The sequence below is a fragment of the Thermoascus crustaceus genome (assembly GCF_041956765.1).
Source record: "Thermoascus crustaceus strain CBS 181.67 unplaced genomic scaffold VTN00scaffold_1, whole genome shotgun sequence".
NCBI classification, from domain to species: domain Eukaryota; kingdom Fungi; phylum Ascomycota; class Eurotiomycetes; order Eurotiales; family Thermoascaceae; genus Thermoascus; species Thermoascus crustaceus.
The window spans coordinates 2,092,000-2,112,365 of record NW_027192527.1 but is presented as its reverse complement, the minus strand read 5'-3'; the positions used below and the strand labels follow the sequence as shown (position 1 = coordinate 2,112,365).

General features: G+C 51.4%; 10 protein-coding genes across 10 annotated transcripts; 3 read left to right on the top strand and 7 right to left on the bottom strand.

The window, feature by feature from the left end:
* Positions 1-1,113: 1,113 nt before the first annotated feature.
* On the bottom strand, positions 1,114-2,928 carry VTN00DRAFT_748 (uncharacterized protein; the record flags this gene model as incomplete). Its single annotated transcript, XM_069434227.1, has 6 exons — positions 1,114-1,125; positions 1,180-2,135; positions 2,191-2,228; positions 2,285-2,393; positions 2,458-2,619; positions 2,685-2,928. 6 exons carry the CDS (start codon positions 2,926-2,928, stop codon positions 1,114-1,116), a joined length of 1,521 nt encoding a protein of 506 aa, XP_069291455.1.
* Positions 2,929-3,446: 518 nt separating this feature from the next.
* On the bottom strand, positions 3,447-3,751 carry VTN00DRAFT_747 (uncharacterized protein; the record flags this gene model as incomplete). Its single annotated transcript, XM_069434217.1, has 2 exons — positions 3,447-3,620; positions 3,716-3,751. The coding sequence occupies 2 exons, from the start codon at positions 3,749-3,751 to the stop codon at positions 3,447-3,449; spliced, it is 210 nt and encodes a 69-aa protein (XP_069291454.1).
* Positions 3,752-4,148: 397 nt separating this feature from the next.
* On the bottom strand, positions 4,149-4,535 carry VTN00DRAFT_746 (uncharacterized protein; the record flags this gene model as incomplete). Its single annotated transcript, XM_069434209.1, has 1 exon — positions 4,149-4,535. The coding sequence occupies one exon, from the start codon at positions 4,533-4,535 to the stop codon at positions 4,149-4,151; it is 387 nt and encodes a 128-aa protein (XP_069291453.1).
* Positions 4,536-4,675: 140 nt separating this feature from the next.
* Positions 4,676-5,153, bottom strand: VTN00DRAFT_745 (uncharacterized protein; the record flags this gene model as incomplete). The annotated part of the gene is made up of 2 exons (XM_069434198.1): positions 4,676-5,013; positions 5,069-5,153. The coding sequence occupies 2 exons, from the start codon at positions 5,151-5,153 to the stop codon at positions 4,676-4,678; spliced, it is 423 nt and encodes a 140-aa protein (XP_069291452.1).
* Positions 5,154-8,505: 3,352 nt separating this feature from the next.
* On the top strand, positions 8,506-9,063 carry VTN00DRAFT_744 (uncharacterized protein; the record flags this gene model as incomplete). Its single annotated transcript, XM_069434187.1, has 2 exons — positions 8,506-8,841; positions 8,914-9,063. The coding sequence occupies 2 exons, from the start codon at positions 8,506-8,508 to the stop codon at positions 9,061-9,063; spliced, it is 486 nt and encodes a 161-aa protein (XP_069291451.1).
* Positions 9,064-9,321: 258 nt separating this feature from the next.
* On the top strand, positions 9,322-9,923 carry VTN00DRAFT_743 (uncharacterized protein; the record flags this gene model as incomplete). The annotated part of the gene is made up of 2 exons (XM_069434176.1): positions 9,322-9,406; positions 9,490-9,923. 2 exons carry the CDS (start codon positions 9,322-9,324, stop codon positions 9,921-9,923), a joined length of 519 nt encoding a protein of 172 aa, XP_069291450.1.
* Positions 9,924-10,320: 397 nt separating this feature from the next.
* On the top strand, positions 10,321-11,338 carry VTN00DRAFT_742 (uncharacterized protein; the record flags this gene model as incomplete). Its single annotated transcript, XM_069434165.1, has 3 exons — positions 10,321-10,730; positions 10,784-10,955; positions 11,015-11,338. 3 exons carry the CDS (start codon positions 10,321-10,323, stop codon positions 11,336-11,338), a joined length of 906 nt encoding a protein of 301 aa, XP_069291449.1.
* Positions 11,339-13,028: 1,690 nt separating this feature from the next.
* Positions 13,029-13,325, bottom strand: VTN00DRAFT_741 (uncharacterized protein; the record flags this gene model as incomplete). The annotated part of the gene is made up of 1 exon (XM_069434154.1): positions 13,029-13,325. The coding sequence occupies one exon, from the start codon at positions 13,323-13,325 to the stop codon at positions 13,029-13,031; it is 297 nt and encodes a 98-aa protein (XP_069291448.1).
* Positions 13,326-13,967: 642 nt separating this feature from the next.
* On the bottom strand, positions 13,968-14,881 carry VTN00DRAFT_740 (uncharacterized protein; the record flags this gene model as incomplete). Its single annotated transcript, XM_069434143.1, has 4 exons — positions 13,968-14,040; positions 14,098-14,126; positions 14,286-14,377; positions 14,809-14,881. 4 exons carry the CDS (start codon positions 14,879-14,881, stop codon positions 13,968-13,970), a joined length of 267 nt encoding a protein of 88 aa, XP_069291447.1.
* Positions 14,882-17,275: 2,394 nt separating this feature from the next.
* On the bottom strand, positions 17,276-19,587 carry VTN00DRAFT_739 (uncharacterized protein; the record flags this gene model as incomplete). The annotated part of the gene is made up of 5 exons (XM_069434131.1): positions 17,276-18,017; positions 18,074-18,189; positions 18,465-18,784; positions 18,886-19,440; positions 19,497-19,587. 5 exons carry the CDS (start codon positions 19,585-19,587, stop codon positions 17,276-17,278), a joined length of 1,824 nt encoding a protein of 607 aa, XP_069291446.1.
* Between the last annotated feature and the right edge of the window lie 779 nt (positions 19,588-20,366).

Below are 20,366 nucleotides of genomic sequence, written 5' to 3'. Positions count from 1 at the left end.
GGTTTCAGATACTTGATGAAGCCGTATGGGATTGCGTGGCCAGACTCAACTGAAAGCTTTTAGTGAGGTTACGTCGGAGTCGTCCAGGCAGGTGTCCAAGATACTCGAGGGACTGTTTTCGGCATAGCCACAGCGGAACAGGGCGCTCTTCAACACTTCGATCCCGGGAACAGGACGAGACAGGACAAGATGTTGCCGGGACCAGGGGCTGTACAACCCCTGTTTGTCCTCGGGTTAATATTTCTTCGAAGAAAGTTCCTCGTCACGTACAGCGTCGCGTGGACTTAATTAACAATGTCCATCGGAGATCACTATATCCAGATCAGGGCTGAGCAGAACTCCGCCCCACCCAGCATTCCAGATAGGAACCCTTCCAATGAATCACCTCGGTGCTGTTTCCCCGACTGCTTCGTATCACTTCTCGATCCTGTTCGGGCTTGTCATGGCAGCATTGACTCGCATCGCTTTCGTCGTCAGCGGACTCAATCTCCGATAGTACTGTACAGTACTTCGCATGGCTCGGGAACGGATTGCCAAGGATTAAACAAGGTGTCCACCGTAGACTGGAGACAGATTATATAACATTCTTCGCTATAGATAGAACGAATTTAACTGGGTACCAGATTTCACATTCTCTAGTCAGCATGTCAGGTTCTTTCGCAAGTATCAGGAGCATAGGATATAGGTAAGTACTTTATCTGCAACCTCGGGTGAGTTCGAAGGAGCAATACTTAAGTATTATCTAATTATACCTACCTCTTTTTGAGATGATGTTACAGGCACAGGTATAATACTAATACTGCAGCTTGCAGGAATAGATATGTATCATATGCAGCAAAAAACACGTCCGCACCAGCATAGAAGGGCATATAGCATGACATTCAAACAAGATATACCAATAAGATCATCATATGCAAAATAAATGCGTAAGCTATGGGATTTCATAAGCGTTCCTCCGTTGCAGACAGGCAGGGAAGAATGGCAAAGTGACTTTCATCAGAGACACCGCTCGTTGCCTTTGATAAGATATTCTCATCTTCAGACACGCTTCGGAGGGACATCGGTATATATTCAAAGCAGAGGACCGGCTCAGAACTGCTTCGAGAAGAGAACCTAATGTTTGTACTAGAAAAATGTTAGATATTGGTCCACCGCATACAGCACGTCGAATCGACTCACCCTGAATTCTCGGTTCTGCAGGTCAGTTAGGTCCAGGAATTCGGAGTTCTCCTGGTGCTGCAGACCCTCCTTATTGTTATCGCGTCGTCGGTTCTCCCACATGTAGTAGAACTTAAGCAGCAGCGTGAAAACGATTCCCACCGATACCGTGGCGACGATCGCGATCTTAGCGGGAATGTATTCCGGTTCATCCTCATTCCGAAACGTCAACGGGCCCAGGATGTTACCCAGACAGAAAGCCATCAACAGGATAGCGTTCATCGTGACTTTCTTGGTATGACCGGCGACGTTTGCGCCCGCCAGGGAATACATGAGCGGCAGAGAAGCGCCGACAAAGTTGGTCAGGTAGTTTCCAGCAAGTTTGGCGGCACCCATATCGTCACGGGAGAACGCCATAAGACAGCCTCCGAGTAAACCACAGATTAATATACCGATTACGCAGATACAACGTTGGTCGAATTGGCCAGCGAGATAGGTGCCACTTAGAACACTGATAACAGTCACAGCGCCACCAGGTATAGTGAGCAGCTCAGTCTCCTTGGTGGTGAAGCCGAAGCCTTTGATGATCAGAGCGGAAAAGCTGCTGATGGCAGCATTCGGAACGTTTATCGCAGTCACGATGATCATAATGAAATAGGTCTGTGGGTCCTTCCACACCTCGAGGAATTGATCCATTTTGAAGTGTTTGTTTTCGATACCGGTCTTGTTCTCGCGGAGACGCTCGATGGCCCAGACCTTCTCCTCATGGCTGAGGCGCGAAGTCATCGGGTTGTCAGGAAGGAATAGCATGACGATGATTCCCGTGGCGATAGTAATGAGCCCGAATATCAGAAACATGATCTGCCAGCCGTGGAACCTGTCTCCGGTGTAGAAAAGGAGTCCGTATGCGACGAGAGCACCCATGATAGAAGCCGTTCCCGTCCCCACGTACCAAAATCCCATGCGCTTTGGCTGCTCTTCACTGGAATCAGCATTCTTCCGTCTTTGAATGGTTGGAAACTCTTCGCATACCGTCTCTCTTGTACCACATCGAAGTTATCAATATGAGCCTGCTTTTTCATTAATGGACGACCATATCTATAATGTGAAGGAAAGCTGCACTTACGAGGGCGCAACAGCACTTTCAAAACAGCCCAGGAGCACTCGGAGTGTCATTAACCCGCCAAAGTTCTTCGCGGTGCAGTTCAACGTTGTCATAAGCCCCCACAGTGTGACTAAACAATTACTGTGAGCTTTAGGGCCAAACAGAGAGGGAAGTGATGTAAACAGCATGCTTACCATTGAAACCTAGATACTTCGCGGTAGGGAACCGTTGCATTAGATAGCCCGTGGGAAACTCGAAGAACAGATACGTGATGTAAAACGCCAAAGCCAGGTAAGAGAACTGGTTGGTGTCCATCTTGGTATCTTCAAGCAGGCCCATGACTGATGCATAATTGACTGTAGAGTATGTTAGTTATACTAGTCGTGGTAGCATTAAACGCAATGATCCGGCCTCTTCGTACTCAAGACTTTGTCCAAATACTGCAGGTTGTAGCAGCCCCACATCAGAGGCATGATCATCCAGTCGATCTTTCGGACAAGTTTCTTCTCATCCAGCTCGGACATCTCAGCTGTCCCTTCTGCCCGAAGGAATTCGAGCGCTGCGTCCACCTTGCCGGAGGGCAGAGCGCCCTGGGTTGCTTCGACGTCGCATCCATTGGTGCTGATGGATGGACTAGCTTTCTTCTCTATATCTGGACTCCCCATCCTGTGGACCAACAATTAACAGATAACTGCAAACTCCTTAATCGCGGGTCCAAACAAAAGGAGGCCAGAGAACGATGCAGGAACGCGATCAAACGAAAAAGAGATCGAGCGCAGTCACCTCTTCATATATGAAGAAAAACAAAATCCCGATACATCGGAGACGATAGGGACAACCGCCTCAGACTTCAGAAGACTTCTTCTTGTTTTTTTTTGGAGAGACCTGTTTTGCATGTATACCATGTGGCTAGCGCTATCGCCAACCAATCGATAGCGGTTGGGAGCGCTGACTAGCTTCCCCCAAGATCTTAGTGTCTGATATGACCAGAACCTGCTGGTAAGTGAAATATCAAGTGCGAGATATGTGGTGATAAAGAATCTCAAGTACCGCTGCGTTGAGCCCGAAAGAAGCAGGTCATGGTAGGTGCTCAGCGCCCATAAGTGGGGAAGGACAGAAGTAGTACCGTATATCTGATATCTGATAGCAACTCCAACCTGCCAACGTTCATCCCAGCTCCTTATCAGCCGGAACCTGCGCTATCGGCATGGCTCCCATTGGCGACTATCACTGCAACATCCCAAGGACCTTCCAAACAGGATCGTCGGGAGATTGCCGACAAGATACCCCATGGAGATACTGACCCCGATTTGGGCACATGAGCACTTCCCAGATCAGAAGCTGTAGTTGTGAAATGCTAGAAGTATATCAGCAACAGTTGTTATCTCGATCGATGCAATTTCCGCGACCGATGAAAAAGGAAGGTATCTGCAGAGGAAATGGGCCAAGTACCAAGTGGCTCGCTGTCTCGACTCGTGCCTTGGCCATCGACTCTTTATCACTTGGAACACAGCGTATGGCATGCTGATGCACAAAACTTTCTGCTCCATCACATATCGCCAGAGTTGTTCTTGAATGGCCAAGAAGCTATGGGCTGGGTTCGTCCGAGGGCGGCTGGAAAGAAAAGTGTCGCAAGACACGTCTGAGCAGGTGAAGAGGAAATATGTGCACTGGGCGATCCCGGCAACGAAATGGCAACAGAGGAAGACCTGATGGTAGTGGACACGCCTGGTAGAAGCCTGCTTCGCGTTAGCCGCCCAGAGTTAACTGCGCCACCAATCTCGACGCCATGATAGAGACTATTATCTCTGCGATTTCTGACGAATGCTTCGTGACTTTTCCAAGAGATTTTTTCGAAGATGGTCAGAATTCAATGTCCATCGCATCATATAGGACTACCCCGCTCTGCAGAGTGCACACCGTGAGCCACCGACGAGTGCCATTCCGCTTCAACATCCTTCGCTGGGAAGTTGTCAACAGAGGAGTTCCACAAAGCATTTTCAGAAGTGAAGCATAAGTCTCGTCTGCTCGTCAGTACCTTCAGCACAGAGGAAATATTGCCAGCAATCTCAACCCTGCGTCCCGGAGGGAAAGAAAAGAGGACACAGAATCGAATCGCCAGCACAAAACCCAACACCAGCATCAGGCACCCCGTCCCTTCCGCTCCGCGCCAGGCGCCCGAGGTCCTCACGTCCCCAACAAATTGAGTCGACGATGTTGATGAGACCCAGCGCACTGGAACCATGGATTCAAGCATCGTCACGATCGTCATCACCTGCCAGAAACGAACAACCCCGTTCCTTTACCCCGCGGCGGGGAAGCACCAGACGAGGAGTGACGTGATTGCAGATGCACAAAAGCAAGCGACAACTGGCAGAGTCCACAATTCCGGAGGAGATACCCCGGGGGGTATTACGCGCGCTGGATGCGGGCCTCCGCTCCCCCCTTCCGCAATCCGTATTCGCAGCCCTTGCCAATAACCCGTGACTGACTCCGCTCGTCCTTTTCGCTCCAGCTCCACCAAGATTCAAGCTCACGCTCGGCTCCACTGACAGCTCGCAGGCGAACACCAGACGGGACACACTGGGTAACATCCGTTTTAAGAAGCTGAACGCCTGAAACCCCGACCCAACCAACGCCAACGCCAAGTATCCAAACCCCGTCCTGGTCCCCGAGATGGCGTGCTCCGCTCCGCCGAGCCGAGAAAAAGGAAGAGAAGCGGTTGTGTGGGATGGTACCGTCAGTAGTACCTAGAGTACTGGTCACAAGCACGGGCTATTCCCTATTCTATTACCAAAGAAACACCCTTCCATCCCGCGAGGAGCCCGGGCGGGTCCTGGTATTGCTGATTTGAATTGTTGCTTGCAGATTGCAGGAATAATGAGTTCATGTGTTGCGTTGAGGCGGCCCGTTCTTGCATGAGTGGTAATACGTGATTTGTTGGGCCTTTGCCAAGTTTCTGCGTGTGTCCGGGCTTGTCGTTGAAGGCTCGAAGGGTCTTTTCGATTCGTGGACAGCTGGAAATTTTGCTCCTGACCTCTTGGCAACAGCACTTGCTGTGCAGGTATGACCGGTGCTTTGCAGACATGACAAGGTAGGGGATGTGAGACTTGAGCAAGCTGCGCAGTAGGAGGACTGCATGGTTGTCCGAAGATACTACTGTTTGTGCATGAGACTACAGTGAGGGAACCGTGTGGAACTAAGGCCAGGGTTCTGCTCTGCTCTCGATCCCAAGATCTAAATCGTGAGCCCTATCTGCAAACTTGCCTGGGGCAGAACAGTAGGAACACTCCGGGAAGAACTAGATTTGAATGATACCAATATCTGCAATTGAAAAATGGACGGGCATTATTATCAGCCTCAGCATATAAACCTGCCTATCCTGTGTAGTCGAAGCAAATAGTGAGAAGAGAAATGGATAATCGAATGAGCACCTAGGCTACCTTAACACGGTACCTACTCAGGTAGCGAGTTCTGCGCTGGCTGCCATACAAGGCAAGCAAGCAGGGAAGGTATATTAGGGGCCTACCTACCTGACTGTGAGTGAAGGAAAAAAAAATCAATTAAAAAATTCTGGAAGCAAAAGTAATCGACTGTAATCGATTAGAACCATTCGTCTTTATTACCTGATCTAGATCTAGATCTTTGAAACGTTGACATTGAGTCATCGTCCACTATCTAGGTAGAGTAGGTTAGGCACCTAACATAGTGTACTGTACATAATGAACAGTGCTGAAAAGCAAAGACAAGGGGAGGAAGAATAAAGCTAGCCGGCAGGGAATCTATTTAGACTATTTAACAAATCCCTTTTGTTTGTCTATAGGTATTTATAGGTAAGATGGGTAATTGCATCTATTAATTAGTTAGCATCTCTGACAGACTTGCAGACCAGCTTCGAAAGAAAGAAAAGGAAGAAGAGTCTTTCTTGTCTTTTCGATCTACTACCGATCTGATCTGACCTGCATCAGGTCCTGCACATACAAATGAGTACAGTTAGTTAGATAGGTACAGTACAGTACCTGCATATAGAACCTGAGCTGAATGAACAATCAACATCCCAAATTAAACCCTATCTAACAAACATGCTGTACTGTACTATACTACCTACCGACCCAGGTGCTCACTTTGCTTTTGTTTTTGTTTCTGTTTCGTCCACGTCCACGTCCACAGTATGAACAAATTCCAATCTACCTAAGATAGATCCCTACCAGATAGATCTCCTATACAGTACATCTTTGGGATGGAACCTGCATATGCAATGTAAAATGAATAGAAAAGAAAAAAAGGTCCTTTTGATAATCGCTTCAAACAACCACCATACATACTGCATACATATGCTCTGCAACAGATCCATCGGATCGGACCGGACTTGATTTGTGATTACTGTGACGGCGTGGCAAGAAGCTATATAAGCGAGAGCAATACGAAGCCGTTGGCTTCGTATCCTAGTCTTTTGCCGGTAGTGCAGCGGTTTGGCTCCTAGAATGCTCCCTAGAAGCCACTCCGTGACAATTACCCTTCTTGGCCCTCAGGCACTGTACAACATACAGACCTGTACATGTACACTACATACGTACAGTGTCCAGGATAATCCCTGTAAGACGTGTATGAATGATAATATAATGACAAAAATAGATATCAGTTAATTCATTCCCCTGGGGTTCATTTATCATTTATTCCCTACTCACTCTGCCTGTCATTTCTTGTCGATTCCGTTGTCGACTCCAGAGACACGCATCCATCATGCCGGGTCATTGACACGTCTTGCGCCAAGCACGCGTAAAGATTACTTTAGGTTTGAATTGATGATGGATTAGAACTCCGTTCAGCATGCTGCATTCGCACGCTGTGTGGAAGCGTCAACCGGGATACCCCCTGTCTACCTAGGTAGGTAGGTACCTCAGGTACCCAGGGGTATGTATGCAAGTACGATCTAAAACTTACAAGCTCCTGATCGGGATCTTCAAGTCCGTATGGCTATCATGTAAAAGCAAATAATAGTTGTTTCCATTCCAGCCCGGTTCCTGCTGCGAAGATATGCATATCATGATGCATAGCAGTGCTACCCTGTAGTTACGGAAGTACTGCTGACTCAGGCATCCGGCATGCCATGACCTTCGTTCCACCGGGCCGGCATGCCTAGCAGGTTTTCCATGTGAGACAAATTATATTTTAAATCGAGAGCACTGACTCCTACTGACCCAAAGCACTGAGCCAAGCAGAAGGTTATGTGTACGCAGTACGCAGTCTGCGTAGTAGTAGTGCTAGTAGTACGGAGTAGGAGGTCCTCCAGGCCGTAATTTCAGACGCGGAGAATGTCGTGGAAACGCTTGTTTCATTAATCCCAGGGGCCATCATAGCTAGGATAATCATAATGCCAGGTATAGGGATGTAGATGTGCCAGTCAATGCCATGCACTAATCTCAGGCATACAGCACGGGCGCCCACTAGCCCCCAACCAAGTATACTCCTCCGTACGGAGTCGATGACACGTCGTAAACCTAGGGCTTCGGGGTGCGGAGAGTCCGGAGTCCGGAGTTAAAGATTATAAACAACAATTGCCTGCAGGGATCAGGCCGGGGCTGGCTGGTTGGCGGCGACCCGAGGCCCGAGGAGGGCAGGTGCTGAACAATCCTGCCGCAAGCTCTCGAGGCTCAAGCGCGTCGGTTCCGTGCGAAATGACGACTAAAAACAAACAAAACGGCCCCGTTACCTGCAGAGTTTGAAAGTAGCTCGAAAGGATGAACAAGGTAGCAACTTAGAATCTGATGCCGAGATATCCGGCGAGGACTTGGGCACGTCGTCACGCTCGACTTCTCCATACTCCGTAGATTTCAGGGCAGATCGCTGGAGAAAGATTTGATTATTTGGGGTACGGGGAAGATGATCCAGATCATCGTGTCTCAAAGTTAAGACACATCTTTGTCTCTGCGGGGATTGAGGAGCCCCAGGATTCCAGGAGAAATCAGAACAAAAGCAACCGAGCTCACGTGTCGAGAAACCGTTGAGTCTCGAGACACGGGACGCAGCCATTATTGGATGACGACAGGGATGCTGATACAGACGCTCCTCGTTTTGCCAAAATTAACATTACCGTGTCCTACAGCCGAAGACGGGCTATTCCAGGCTCTTGCAGGCCGTGGAACCCATGGCCAAACCCAAGCTTTTGAGGCCAGCTGGACTGTACGCAGGGTGAGATGAAGCTCTCCGCCCTGTTCAGGGCGCTTCGGACAGAAGGATAAATGTGGGCCAGCCGCCAAGTCACGGGGGACCCAGTCAAGACTCTTTCCAGAACCCACACGGCCCAGAGGAAGAAAGAACGTTCGACGAACACTGTCGCCGGGGTGGCGGTTTCTCCGCCGCGCCACAGGGTTCTGCTTACTTACCAAGGCGTGCAGACTGGGCGGCTCTACGCGCTTGGAAGAAATGACGTTCTTGGCTTATTGTCTACATTCCGTCCTGTCAAACGGATCTGGAGAGATGCCATCCGGGGAGGAGTCAGAGTTGAGGCGGACTCCCTCTTCACACAGGCGGGGCTGGAGAGGCATACGCAGCAAAACGGGAACGGCGGTCGCTCTGTGTGCAGCTACCCACGGTCCCACTGCCCAATTTAGGCTTTCTGCCCCATTCTCGGTGACTCTTGCAGACAGCAGCGAAGGGCCTGGCCAGTCATTCTTCAGGATTACGTGACGCCATACCTACCAGACACGGAGCACAGTGCTGCGGTTACCGGCCGTCCCTCGACCAGTGACATGCGGAGAGCTGCTCTGTTCCGCGGGAGGACTCTCTTCATCATGTAAGCCAGAGCTGACCGTGAGTCAAGAACGGCAGGAAAGGGCGTCGGAGTCGGCCTCCAGATCTGCCGCGACCTCAGAGCTACCTAAGGTCACTGTATGTAATAGTAATCCTGCACGGCGCGCCTGTGCGAGCTTCAGAGAGCTCCTACTAGCAGAGAGCACCGCCGATCGCCTCAATCTAGGTTGCTCGTGCATGAGTCCCGGTCGATCCTCTGGTCTTGGTGCTGCTAGTTCGCGCGGTTCTGCAATGCTGCAACGTTCATGCCGGGAAAGGATCAGAGAGGATCAGAAACAGGAGCACCAGTCCCGTGGCCGACGTCGCTTCCAGCGCTGGGGAACCTCCACCGTAAGGGCGGTGCAGGTTCAACCAGATAAGACGAAAAGCGTACATCACCACTGGCAAGCGTGCTGATCCATTCCAACCGCCAGACCGCTTGGCCGGGGTCATCTGCGCGGAGCCGGTTACTAAGGATCTGAAGCGCCACCGAGGCCGTTCCACGAGCCAGGAGCTAGGCTGCCGTGTCGGCGACCAGCAGGCTCTGCGGCAGAGCAGCTTCTCCTTCCCCTGTCCTTCTGCATCTTCCCCAGATATCCGCCCCAAACTCCATCCGGTCAAACTCCCCACCATTTTCCCCAGGGTCCTGCAAAACTTCCTTTCGACCTGGCCACTCTCCGTCGCTCCAGCCTGCCCAGCGACTAGCTCTGCCCTATTCGCCCGGAGAGGCTCCTCTTTTCCCCTCCTCATCTGCCGCCAATCGAGCCCGTTCTTGACGGCCACCGCTGACTCGACTCCATTCCAGTACGGGGTACGATTTGGATCTCTCCTCCCGTTAGCCTTTGCGCTCTGGCCACGGCTTATATGATCGCGGCGTTATCCCCGTCAGGTCTGCTGTTCTTAAAACGCTCCCTGTCTCTCACCCCAGCAGGGCCCAAAGTCATTCCGCTCCACTCCACAGCCAAACCTTAGGTACCTTAAACACGGGCTGTTCTCCCAAACACGGTAAGCACCCTGCGTCTTCCACCCCTTTCCTCTTGTACTACTCTTCCTTCACCGAGAATTTTCTTTTTCTTCTCTTTCCCTCCTCCCTGTCCTCTCCAGAGTGCACGACTGCTTCACTAGCTGCGTCTGTGCTCTGTTCTGTTCTGTTCGAACTTCATCGCTGCCCAGTGAAAATTCTTCGAACGGTCGCATCAATTGATCAAAGGCCAATTGTCTGACTCTGAGCCGGATTCCTAGACAGATCGAACAGCAAAACAATCATGTCCGCAGAGCAACAGAACCACGGCCTTGAGAAGGACGTCTCTGCCGGCTCGGCCGGAGACGCGACCCGCGACTCGGTCAACGGCCCTGGAGTCACGCACGAGATGTCCCACGAGGAACAGGAAGTCGCCCGCGCGGCTGCCCGTTTCGGATACGGCCCTCTGGCGCACGTCAACACCAAGGAGGCACGCCTGCCGGCCTTCGGAGGTGAATTCCAGCCGGGGCTATACCGTCCGGTCGAACACCGCAAGTTCGCCAACCCCGCTCCTCTGGGCCTCAGCGCTTTCGCCCTGACCACCTTCGTGCTGAGCTGTATCAACATGGGCGCCCGTGACATCACCAAGCCCAACATTGTCATCGCGCTGGCCTTTGCCTACGGTGGTCTGGTTCAGCTGCTTGCCGGCATGTGGTACGTATGAATACAGCCCATTGACAGGAGTCCCCGCTAACCCTGTTCCACAGGGAAATGGCTGTTGGCAACACTTTTGGTGCCACTGCTCTGTCCTCGTACGGTGGTTTCTGGATCGCGGTCGGCATTGTCCTCACCCCGGGTGGCTTCAAGATCGAGGAATCCCTGATGGGCAAGGATGGCGACCTGACCATGTTCGCTAACTCTTTCGGTCTGTTCCTCATGGTGAGTGGTCTCATATCCACCGTCGCTCAAGCGCCTCAGCGGCTAATTTCTCCATCCAGGGCTGGTTCATCTTCACCTTCATCCTGTTGATGTGCACCCTCAAGTCGACGGTCGCCTTCTTCTCCCTGTTCCTCACTCTGGACATTGCCTTCCTGCTGCTCGGAATTGGCTACATCCTCCATGACGAGATGGGCAACCCCAAGAAGCCTGTCATCATGGCTGGAGGCTTCTTCGGTCTGCTTGCCGCGTTCCTCGCGTGGTACAACGCCCTGGCGGGTATCGCCGATACAAGCAATAGCTTCTTCATAATCCCTGTGGCCCACTTCCCATGGTCTGAGACCGGCCGCGAGCGGAGACTGAAGACCGAGCGTGAGATGGCTTAAATAAACATCCTCGCGAGGCGATAGCCCCACTCCGATCGATCGGGGTTGGAGGGTTGTACGGCGACTGCCGGGTGATGCTTTCCTATCTCTTTTTTCAGATACCCATAGTTCTTTTCATCCTGCTGTAGTCGTTGACGCAATCGTCACCGGCGAACTGTCGTTATATATGTAAAAAAATTTTTTGCCCGGTTTGTCGGTCTCGGATGAGATTCGGATTTTGTTCGTCATTTAGTTGCTTTCCGTATCCAGCCTGCCAACGAAGAGACCGTTAATAACCGGGTAACCTGTCGGTGGTAATATCATGCATTCTCCCAAAAGACTAAAACCCCCCAACGCATTCAATTTTTTTTCGTTCGAGTGCGGTCGTTTTGAGAGTTGAGGCGAGGAGAGTTAGATGGTGTGCACATATACATGTACTTACTTTCTTTCTTCCCATCCGGGCCCTCTTTAATAACACTTTTGAATCAAAAATTCTTTTTTTGAACGATGTCATCGCGCTTTCTCATGATCCACCGTGTTGCGTGTCGTGTCGGATGCCGCTGTTGAGCAGTAGTCCAAGTCCAACTCGGTTTCGGGTACCCAGAGCGCGCCGTAGTAGTCGATCCGATCCGGATATCGGCATGGCTGTCAAGGGTCGGTCTGTCTGTCGGGTGGTAGTGAGCGGAGCGGAATATCTTGCAGCGATGAGCAAACGAGGTTGATGTCGTCCGGGACCGCGGGCTGCGTACAAGGAAGGCTCGGGACGGGGCCCGAATTCTGCCGCAAGACGTTGAAGGGTCCGCGGGCTAGACGAGCAGAAGACAGCTGGCTGGCTGGCTGCGCAACAGACCTAGTACCCGATCTACCTCTGCGCGCCTTGGTGCCGGATGGATGGACCAAATTGAAAGATGAACGAGTCGCGTCGAAGTGTTCCGAAGTAGAGCTGCTGTCTGTCCTCTGTCCTGGATGTATACTATATGTAGACCAGACAGAACAGAAAGAACCCGCTGCCCCGTTAGTATAGATGGTAAGTAAGTAGCCTTGCTTTCTTTCTTCGAGTCAATAAGTCAGCTGTCTGTCTGTATGTGTGAATGAAGCGAAGCACGCGAGTCCAAGCTGTCGAGGTGAAGTGGAAGTAAGCAGTCCGCTCTCCGTATAGTAGTAGTAGTAGTAGTAGTAGCAGCAATATAGCAGGTGAGACCGCCCTCCGGCGTGGTCACCACCCGCGGAGAAGGAGAACAACAGGAGTATGCGGAGAGTATAGGAAGAGAAGAAGAAGAGGAGAGAGGGAGGATCAACCTGGGGTATGGGGAGTAAAAAGAATGAAAAAAAAAGCTATGACCTTCCCACGAGGGTCCCTTTTTTTAAAACAACTATGGAGACTGGAGAATGTACCTCATGGGTCCTGTCTCCATACACCGTATGTAAGATATTATTATTATAACCCAAGGCCCCAAATCCCGGGGGTAAATCGGGGGGCTCCAGTTGTAACCTGCATGAGATGGAGGGGACCCATAGTTATAGTTCTGGATACCGATGCCCATTCGTACGTACGGAGTAGGGCCGCAGCGTGCAACCGCTTCAGGTACTCGGCTTGCTCGGGCCAGGTTGGTTGGCGCAGGCGTTAGCTGGGCAGGTGTCGTTCAAGTGCCGAGTTTGCTCCGGGCGGGAACAGCCCCTTGAACCGCCTAACAGCCACCTATGAAGGTGCCTAACGGGCCGCAAGCTGAGACGCAGGCTCCCTTCTCGGCAGTCTCTCGGCGATCGACGTGGGCCACTTTAGGTTGGTTTCGGCGACCCGGCGGGGGAATCTCGGTGCTTGTACCTGGATTGACTCGGTGGAGGCGCCTGATTGGTTGTGATGGTCGGTTGTTGTGGAGCTTCCCGTGGTCCGGTGGAGAACTGGGATCGCTGCTACCCGCTGCACTTGCTGCAGGTCAGCCGCGACTGCATGGATGATGACAGGGAAATCGGTTCTTGGGACGTCTTGGTATGATTCATGATTCATTCCGTTTGCAGGGATGATGGAGGAGAGAAAAATTTTTGTTACGAACCTCCAGGACGAAGGTGGCCGGTGTTTCTCAGTCGGTTCTAAACTCTCGGGGGAACTCGGGATCGGGCCGGCATATCGTCTAGTCGTCGCCTTATCCCTATCTACCCTATCGATGAGCTCACCCTTCCTGGGACTGTTGTGTTTGTGAATGCGACTTGAATTCTATCGCTGAGACATTCGTAACGAGTATCCTGACCAGGTTTGAATGTTATTGAATAATGTCAATGCGGTGTTTTGCGGCCTTTTTCGTGGGTGGAGTGGTACGATATAGTTCGGCATCCTCCGTACGGGCATCATACCTAACCACAGGCATGCAAGTGCTTGAATCATAGGTCCGACCGTTGTTCGTAACTTTGTAACGTCGTACCCTGAGGCTGTATCTTGCGGGTTAGTGTCCAGGTGGCTCTTGGCCCTTGGGCTTTCCTATGGGGCAGTGTGGGCTTTTCGGGGTCCGAATCACACAGGCGAAAAGTCTTGTCTTGTCTTCGTCTAGATGGGAAAGTAAAAGAGAAAAAAGGCACTGTAGGAGCTTGGCTGTGGCGACCTTAGGTGGCCTTATAATATCGATGCACTTTCTCTACGACTGTAGAGTGACTGTTATTTCTTCTTTTCTTCTGATTCTGCATAGCGTGTAGATCGCTTGCAGGTCCTTTCGTAAATCCAGGAGTCGCTGGTGCATGCCGTTAGTAAAAGCTAGGTATCTGGGTAGCCGTTGTAACCAACCTACCTTACCCAGAAAGCGCAGTACGGTGCGTACTACTAGATTAAGTATACCCAGCGTACACCCATAGGTAACTAACCACGGCACGGTTTCCACGATCTTCGAAAGTCGAAAACCGCTACGTAACTGCCCACAGTCCAATTTGACCAGTTACTCTGTAATTATTATTCTTCAAAAATTCGCGGCTGATTCACCTTGCGGTCTGCAGCTTCCAGCCTCTGTGTCTGCAGGTCCAGAGCCAGGTCCAGGGCCAGACAGCACTGTGAGCAGTAGCGTGCTGCAGTGGCTGCAGTGTCAGTCCCCAGCAATCTCCAGGTACGGAGTAGTTTGTAGCCCAGGCCCTGGGCTCAGGAGGCCCAGCCTCCAGGAGTCCAAGTCCAGGCCGGGCAAGGCCCACGTCCAGAAGTCATCGCCAACGCCAACGGCCGCCACCGTCTTAGAACGTACTTCCGCACGGAGTAGAAGTTTAGCACGGATCAGCGATGGACAGACTTGTCACTCCACAGAGTCTCCGTTCTCCGTAGGTCCGTCTCCATATGGAGTACTCCAGTCTCCGACTCTCCGTATCTTTTTAACAGCACAGACTCGCCAAGCGGCCAAGTTGCCAAGGCACTGCGCCAGCCGTGACAATCAATGCTTCAATGCATGTGACGTGAGGAGAATTTTGGAGATTGGGGTATTGTAGTCTTGCAAATTGGAGATAGTGGAGTATGTCACCGTGCGCGGTGTGATGGCACCAGTGATCGATGCGGAGAAGGGAAAGGAGGGGGAGAAAAGGAGAGAAGATCATCCGAAGGTGTCAGGGGGTGGAATGTCCAGTTAATCGAATCAATCGATACTTGTGTGTGTATGTATGTGCGAGTTCCTCTTAGAGGAATTGAATTGAGCATGTCAGACTCACACGGGTCACCTGTGCGGAGAAATAATTGTGTATAAATTATTAGGCAGGTACAGAGCAAGACAGTGTGACGTTAGAGATTCTCGCGAGGATTCGACGCCTCCCACAGAAGGCAATGTTATCTCAGGAGGGTTTTGACCGGCTATTTTAGCCCAGTAACACGATATGTATTTGGTCGTTAAAAAGAGCAGATGGCGGAAGAATAATCAGAACTGGACCAGACCAGAACAGGCCAGGCCATGTAGCGACCTCAGCATCGTGTACTAGAACTTCACAGGACGATCATGTCCTTTCTTTCTTTCTTTCTTTCTTTCTTTCTTTCCTTCTTGGTGTTTTTCCCAGTGGTGTTGTTCACGCGCGCTGGCTTGTCATTAAGGTGTCTATCATCCAAGATGATGCACGACACCTGTCATGAATTTGCCAAGGAAACACCGTTAGCTGATTTATCAAGCGCGAACGATGAAGTGTGGAATAAATAGATCAAGCAATATGAGGGGTAAGCCGCGTGGAGCGCCAGTTGTTAACATGACTACGGGGTACGGGAGGAAGGTGCCGTCCATTCACGTGGGCCGGGCGGTGAAAGGCATATGGCGCTAGGGCCGAAGCGGTATAGGAGACGAATTCTTCGGGCTCGGAGCGCATCCGCTCCCGGTCAGATAAAGAGCATCAGGATACAGATTCGGAGTATCCGTACCTACAGCTGGGTATACATAGTACAGGGTTGTAAAGTGGAGTCATGGATTGACTTTTGGTTTACCAAGAGGGAGGAAGAGGAACTATACAGAGATGCATGTATTACACTTTTATCATCGTGTCTTCTTGTCTTACACTAGGTATTTAGCTGCTAGAATTATATGTATAAAAGGTGCCACCGTCCTTGAACAGGAGACCTTACAAATAAATCATAAACCAAGCTTAAAAAACACAGGCAGTCGCTCTTGCGACGTAAAGCCGAATAAGCAAAAGTACTCTGTAGATAAATAAAATTCGAGATCATCCTTTTTATTTATCTTAGCTACTCCGACTGGAGCCGCGATGCACCTACCCAGGTAGGTAACAGCTATAATATAATGTAATGTACAGTGCTACCTAACCTAATAAACCGTGCAAGCTACCTAAAGTACTAGGTTAGTTAGACAACGATAGGATAGATGAAAGGGACGGGGGGGGGGGGGGTGTAAGAAAGGGAGCTTGTAGCGGGACTCGAGATTGAAATTAGAATCGAAAAAATCTGCGTTGGATGCGTGTATCGCATCGAATCGAATTGGTTCTTTGACGCCTTATCTATTCATCGATGAACTGCTTCCGTTGGAATTGAGTCCAGAAATCAGCAGCAGCAACATACCCAAAGAACCCCCCCCCCAAAATAAACACCTCTAATATATCGAAAATATATGACCCCCGAGAACTGCCCTCCTTCACCTTCATCCGCTTTGCCCCTAGTAATCTCTTCGGCGCGTGCTCGCACGCAGTACACGTACCTATCTAGCACATTACGTTAGGTAGGTTAGGTACCTGATACTGCCAGTTTGCCGAAACCTGGCCGCCGCCCATGGCTGCCAAAGATTGGGGACTTTCTGTCTGTCTTGTCTTGCTTAAGCCTCATGACTATGGCCAGTTGCCTGGCTCTGGCTTCTTGAGCTGTCCTACGTCTGTCATTCTTGGCGGTTAGGTTAGGCCCTGTGGTGGTCGAGCCCTTGTCGGTGCGGGTGCTCGGTTCCACGGCCTTATTGAAACTGCCATGGAGTGAAAGAAGGCCTGTCCCGTTTTAACCATACCTAGGTAAATTCGGCGACGTAGGGCGTTTAGATACCTACCTACCTACCTAAACTTCGGGTCCGAGACCAGGGCTCTCGTAGTCGGTCCGGTCCCGGATCCTACTTAGGTAATTATTGGCAATCCGGCGCCACGTCTCCCTCGCGCGGAGGGATCTCTCAAAATTGCCCGCTTGAGTAAGAAGTTACCTAATCTATCCATCTACGACCGATATTCAGATATTTTGTAAAAAAGCAGCTTTGTTTCTCGCGCATAATTTTATCACTTTTCTTTCTTTTCCCTATTTTTTTCTTTCATTCTATATGCAGTACATCACCACAAAAGCGGAATTTAACCGTCCGAATAGTCATTAGCTCGTTAATCCTGCCATTTTAACCTATATACACCGGCAACCGTAACTTGTCCCATATATCCAATCCAACCAACCAACCAGCTAATCAACCATTCATACAGACATGTATACATATACGCACATAACCCAAGCAAACTATATCATACCATACCATCCGATCATCGCCGCTGCTGCACCATCTGAATCTCATCCCATAACTCACGACATGGTATCATATAACACCGGTCCACGTAGAAGAAACCCAACAGCAAGGCGCGCAGTTCCTGCCAGCTCTGCAGCCCGTGCAGGCTCACCGCAGACGCCAGTTCGCTCACGAAGTATGACCGCTCCGCGAAATATGGTGGGGCGCTGCAGGCTCCGATGAACAAGAGCCAGATGAGGAGGTCTCTGCAGAGCACGTAGCTTCCTGATAGGATCGTGCTCTCGAGAGCGTTCCTGAGCGCTATGATCGGTCGGGGAAAGACGACTGCCATTTGTGGGTAGAAGCCCCAGATCGTGGTGTTGTGGAATAGCAGGCAGGCTAATCGCACGCAACCTTCGATCGAGCTGTCTCCTTTCAGTGCGCCGGTTTCTGTATACCTGTCATTGTGGAGGGAATATTCAACGTAGAGAACTTCGGTATTGAAGTAGTCTTCCGTCTCTTCGCTTAATAATTCTTGCGAATATAATGTTCCGCTCTTTACCCACTCTCCATACAATGTCAGTTCAAGGAGATCGTAGATAATCTCCACCAAGGCATCGCCGAGAATGCCAGGTATCTGGGTCAGTGAAAGAAGCCGCGAAGCGGTAGTCGGGGCATTTCTGTCTGGAACGAGATTAGGAAGTTGGGAGGGGCGGGCGTAGCGAACAAATGGAAATATCGGTTTCGTAAGGGTCAAACAGGATACTCTGATGTCGGTCCTGATGGGGAACTTAGCATCTTCTGACGCCAGGGGTAATTCCGGGATGATACGAACCATGAGATCTGAAAGCGGATGTCCGGAGCGACATCTGCTAAGTTCTCTCTGAGAGCAACCATCTGCCGGAGCCCGGCAAGATGTATCTTCAGGTGATCGGGATTTCCAGAGGCGATCTGCAAGCAATTGAGTGCAAATGTCAGAATCGAGCTCCAGACGGAATGCTTTCCAATCAGAGGTGCACATAGCAGAAAAAGCCCAACAAGCTGGATAACAGACGAGGAATGTGACAGATGGATAGAAAGAGGAATGGCGAGTGTCATAACAGGTATGATGGACAGTATTGAACAACGCCAATGATCAATCGAACATCTAAGATCCCGACAGAGATTTCTAGACTACAAATATCAAAACAAAAAGGAGCACTGGAAATGCGGTGTTCTGCACGCACCTCTATTGTTATGAGGATAGAGACCGCTGCGATCAACGCATCGCTGGACGCCCTGGCCGGATCCGACAGTCCCTGGTTTACCAGTCTAATCGTCTCACCTCGATGCTGGAAGGAATCAAAGACGAGAGGGCTAGACCACCGTTTGGTTGGATCCACGAGAGGAAGGTCCCCAGACATTACAGCAAGATTTGACGCAGCGCAACATATACAGGCATGCAGCGGAGCAGGATCTGTCTGCACCAGCGAAGCCCAATGCGACTGCAACTTGGATTTACTGTGTCTCTGGAGAGGATAGGCTGCTCGTGTAAGATCGCACAAGACTAAAGGCAGCGGTCAGAAGCAAATAATGGAGATGACTGTTGAACCAGAGCTGGCTCGATCCAGGGGCGTGACCGTCGCACGTCCCGGCAGAGACACTTACAGTGCTGGAGATGCCGCAACATGCGATCTGACAGAGCTACAGGCATCATATCAAACGGGTCCTTGGAGCCTTGCCCCAGGTATGCCCACGGATCTGGCGCCTTGACCGGATAGTAGCGGTCCTGCGGCGGCGACACACTCCCCATGGGGACACGGGCGGGCAAAACAGAGGCATTCTTGGTCGCTTGCTTGGGCTGCACGCATGCTGAGAACTGTACACCGTCCCGTTCCGGGGTGGTGTCTTGACTCGATTGGGAAGAAGTGGTGTCTACGGGGGAATGCTGGGACCGGTCCGACGAAGCGGTCGACGGGGTCGATTCCACGGGCTGGAAGGCCAGGTTCTTCCAGGGCTTGTTGTTATAGCGCTTGGTATTCTCGAGCCTCTTCTTGCGATTGTGCTCGGACATGACATGGGAGCGGATGCGCTTGAGAGTCTCCTCCCTGGTGCCCCCCGAGACGGACTGGGGATCGGAATGGACCCAGAAGAGGGTTGACCGCGCGGCGGCGGAGCTGGCGGGCTTGCGCGGTCTGCGCTGCTTGGAGGTTGCATTCCTTCCTGTACGCCTGCGGTTTGTCTCAGCGACCGGGGATGAGAGGACAGCAGCACGTTACCTTCCTCGATGGCCGCCAGGCGCGCGGCGGGTTTGGCTAGCAAAGGGAGCGGCCGGTCGTGGGCGCTGGGAGAGTGCGTCTTGGCATCCATCTCGCGTGTCGACTCAGATATTCGGCTGGGGATCCCGGAGGACGTTCATCCTTCTAGAAAAGGACAAGAAAAGGCAGGACTAGAGAGAGAGACAGAGGGAGAGAGAGGCAGGAAAATGCTGAATGGCCAGCACACTGCCCATATCAGGCAAGGCCGACATGAGAGCGTCCGCAGCGTTCAGAAACAAGGGCGCGGGCGGCGAGGGCGAGACAGGCGAGCGGGCGGGCCGGCCTGGCGACGCTCAGCCACGGCAGGGCGCGACGCGGGTCTCGGATGCGCGATCAGCCGTTATCCGACACGCTCGCTGACAGCTGACAGGCGAGATGCACCCTTGGCGCCGCGTACCCCGCAACATCGTGGGGTCTGCGCTCTTTGTCTTCTGAGATATTCTGATGCGCCATCACCATGCGTCCGGTTGACCTCTCGGGCTTGGCGGCTGCGCCCACGGCTCTCCTGATGCTGTCAGGTCGGCCCGGTTGTGTGCAGATAAGGATTATCGTCAGTGTGCGGCTTGCGGAAGTTTTCCGCTCCGTGGGTTAGCCAGGGGTATATTACGCAAACACGAGCCGAGCCTATCAGCAATACTTCACAATCACGGATACACTACTGTAGAAGGAATCTATACGCTATTATAATAGCATCTAACTTAATACAAGCGAGTCATAGCAGAAAATGTAACCTTTTTTTTGCCAATGTACCGGACTCCATACATTAGAGCAGTTAACCCATTGTCTTCTCTCCAGCCAGTGGATGTTGAAGATAATCTTGTACTTTCACTT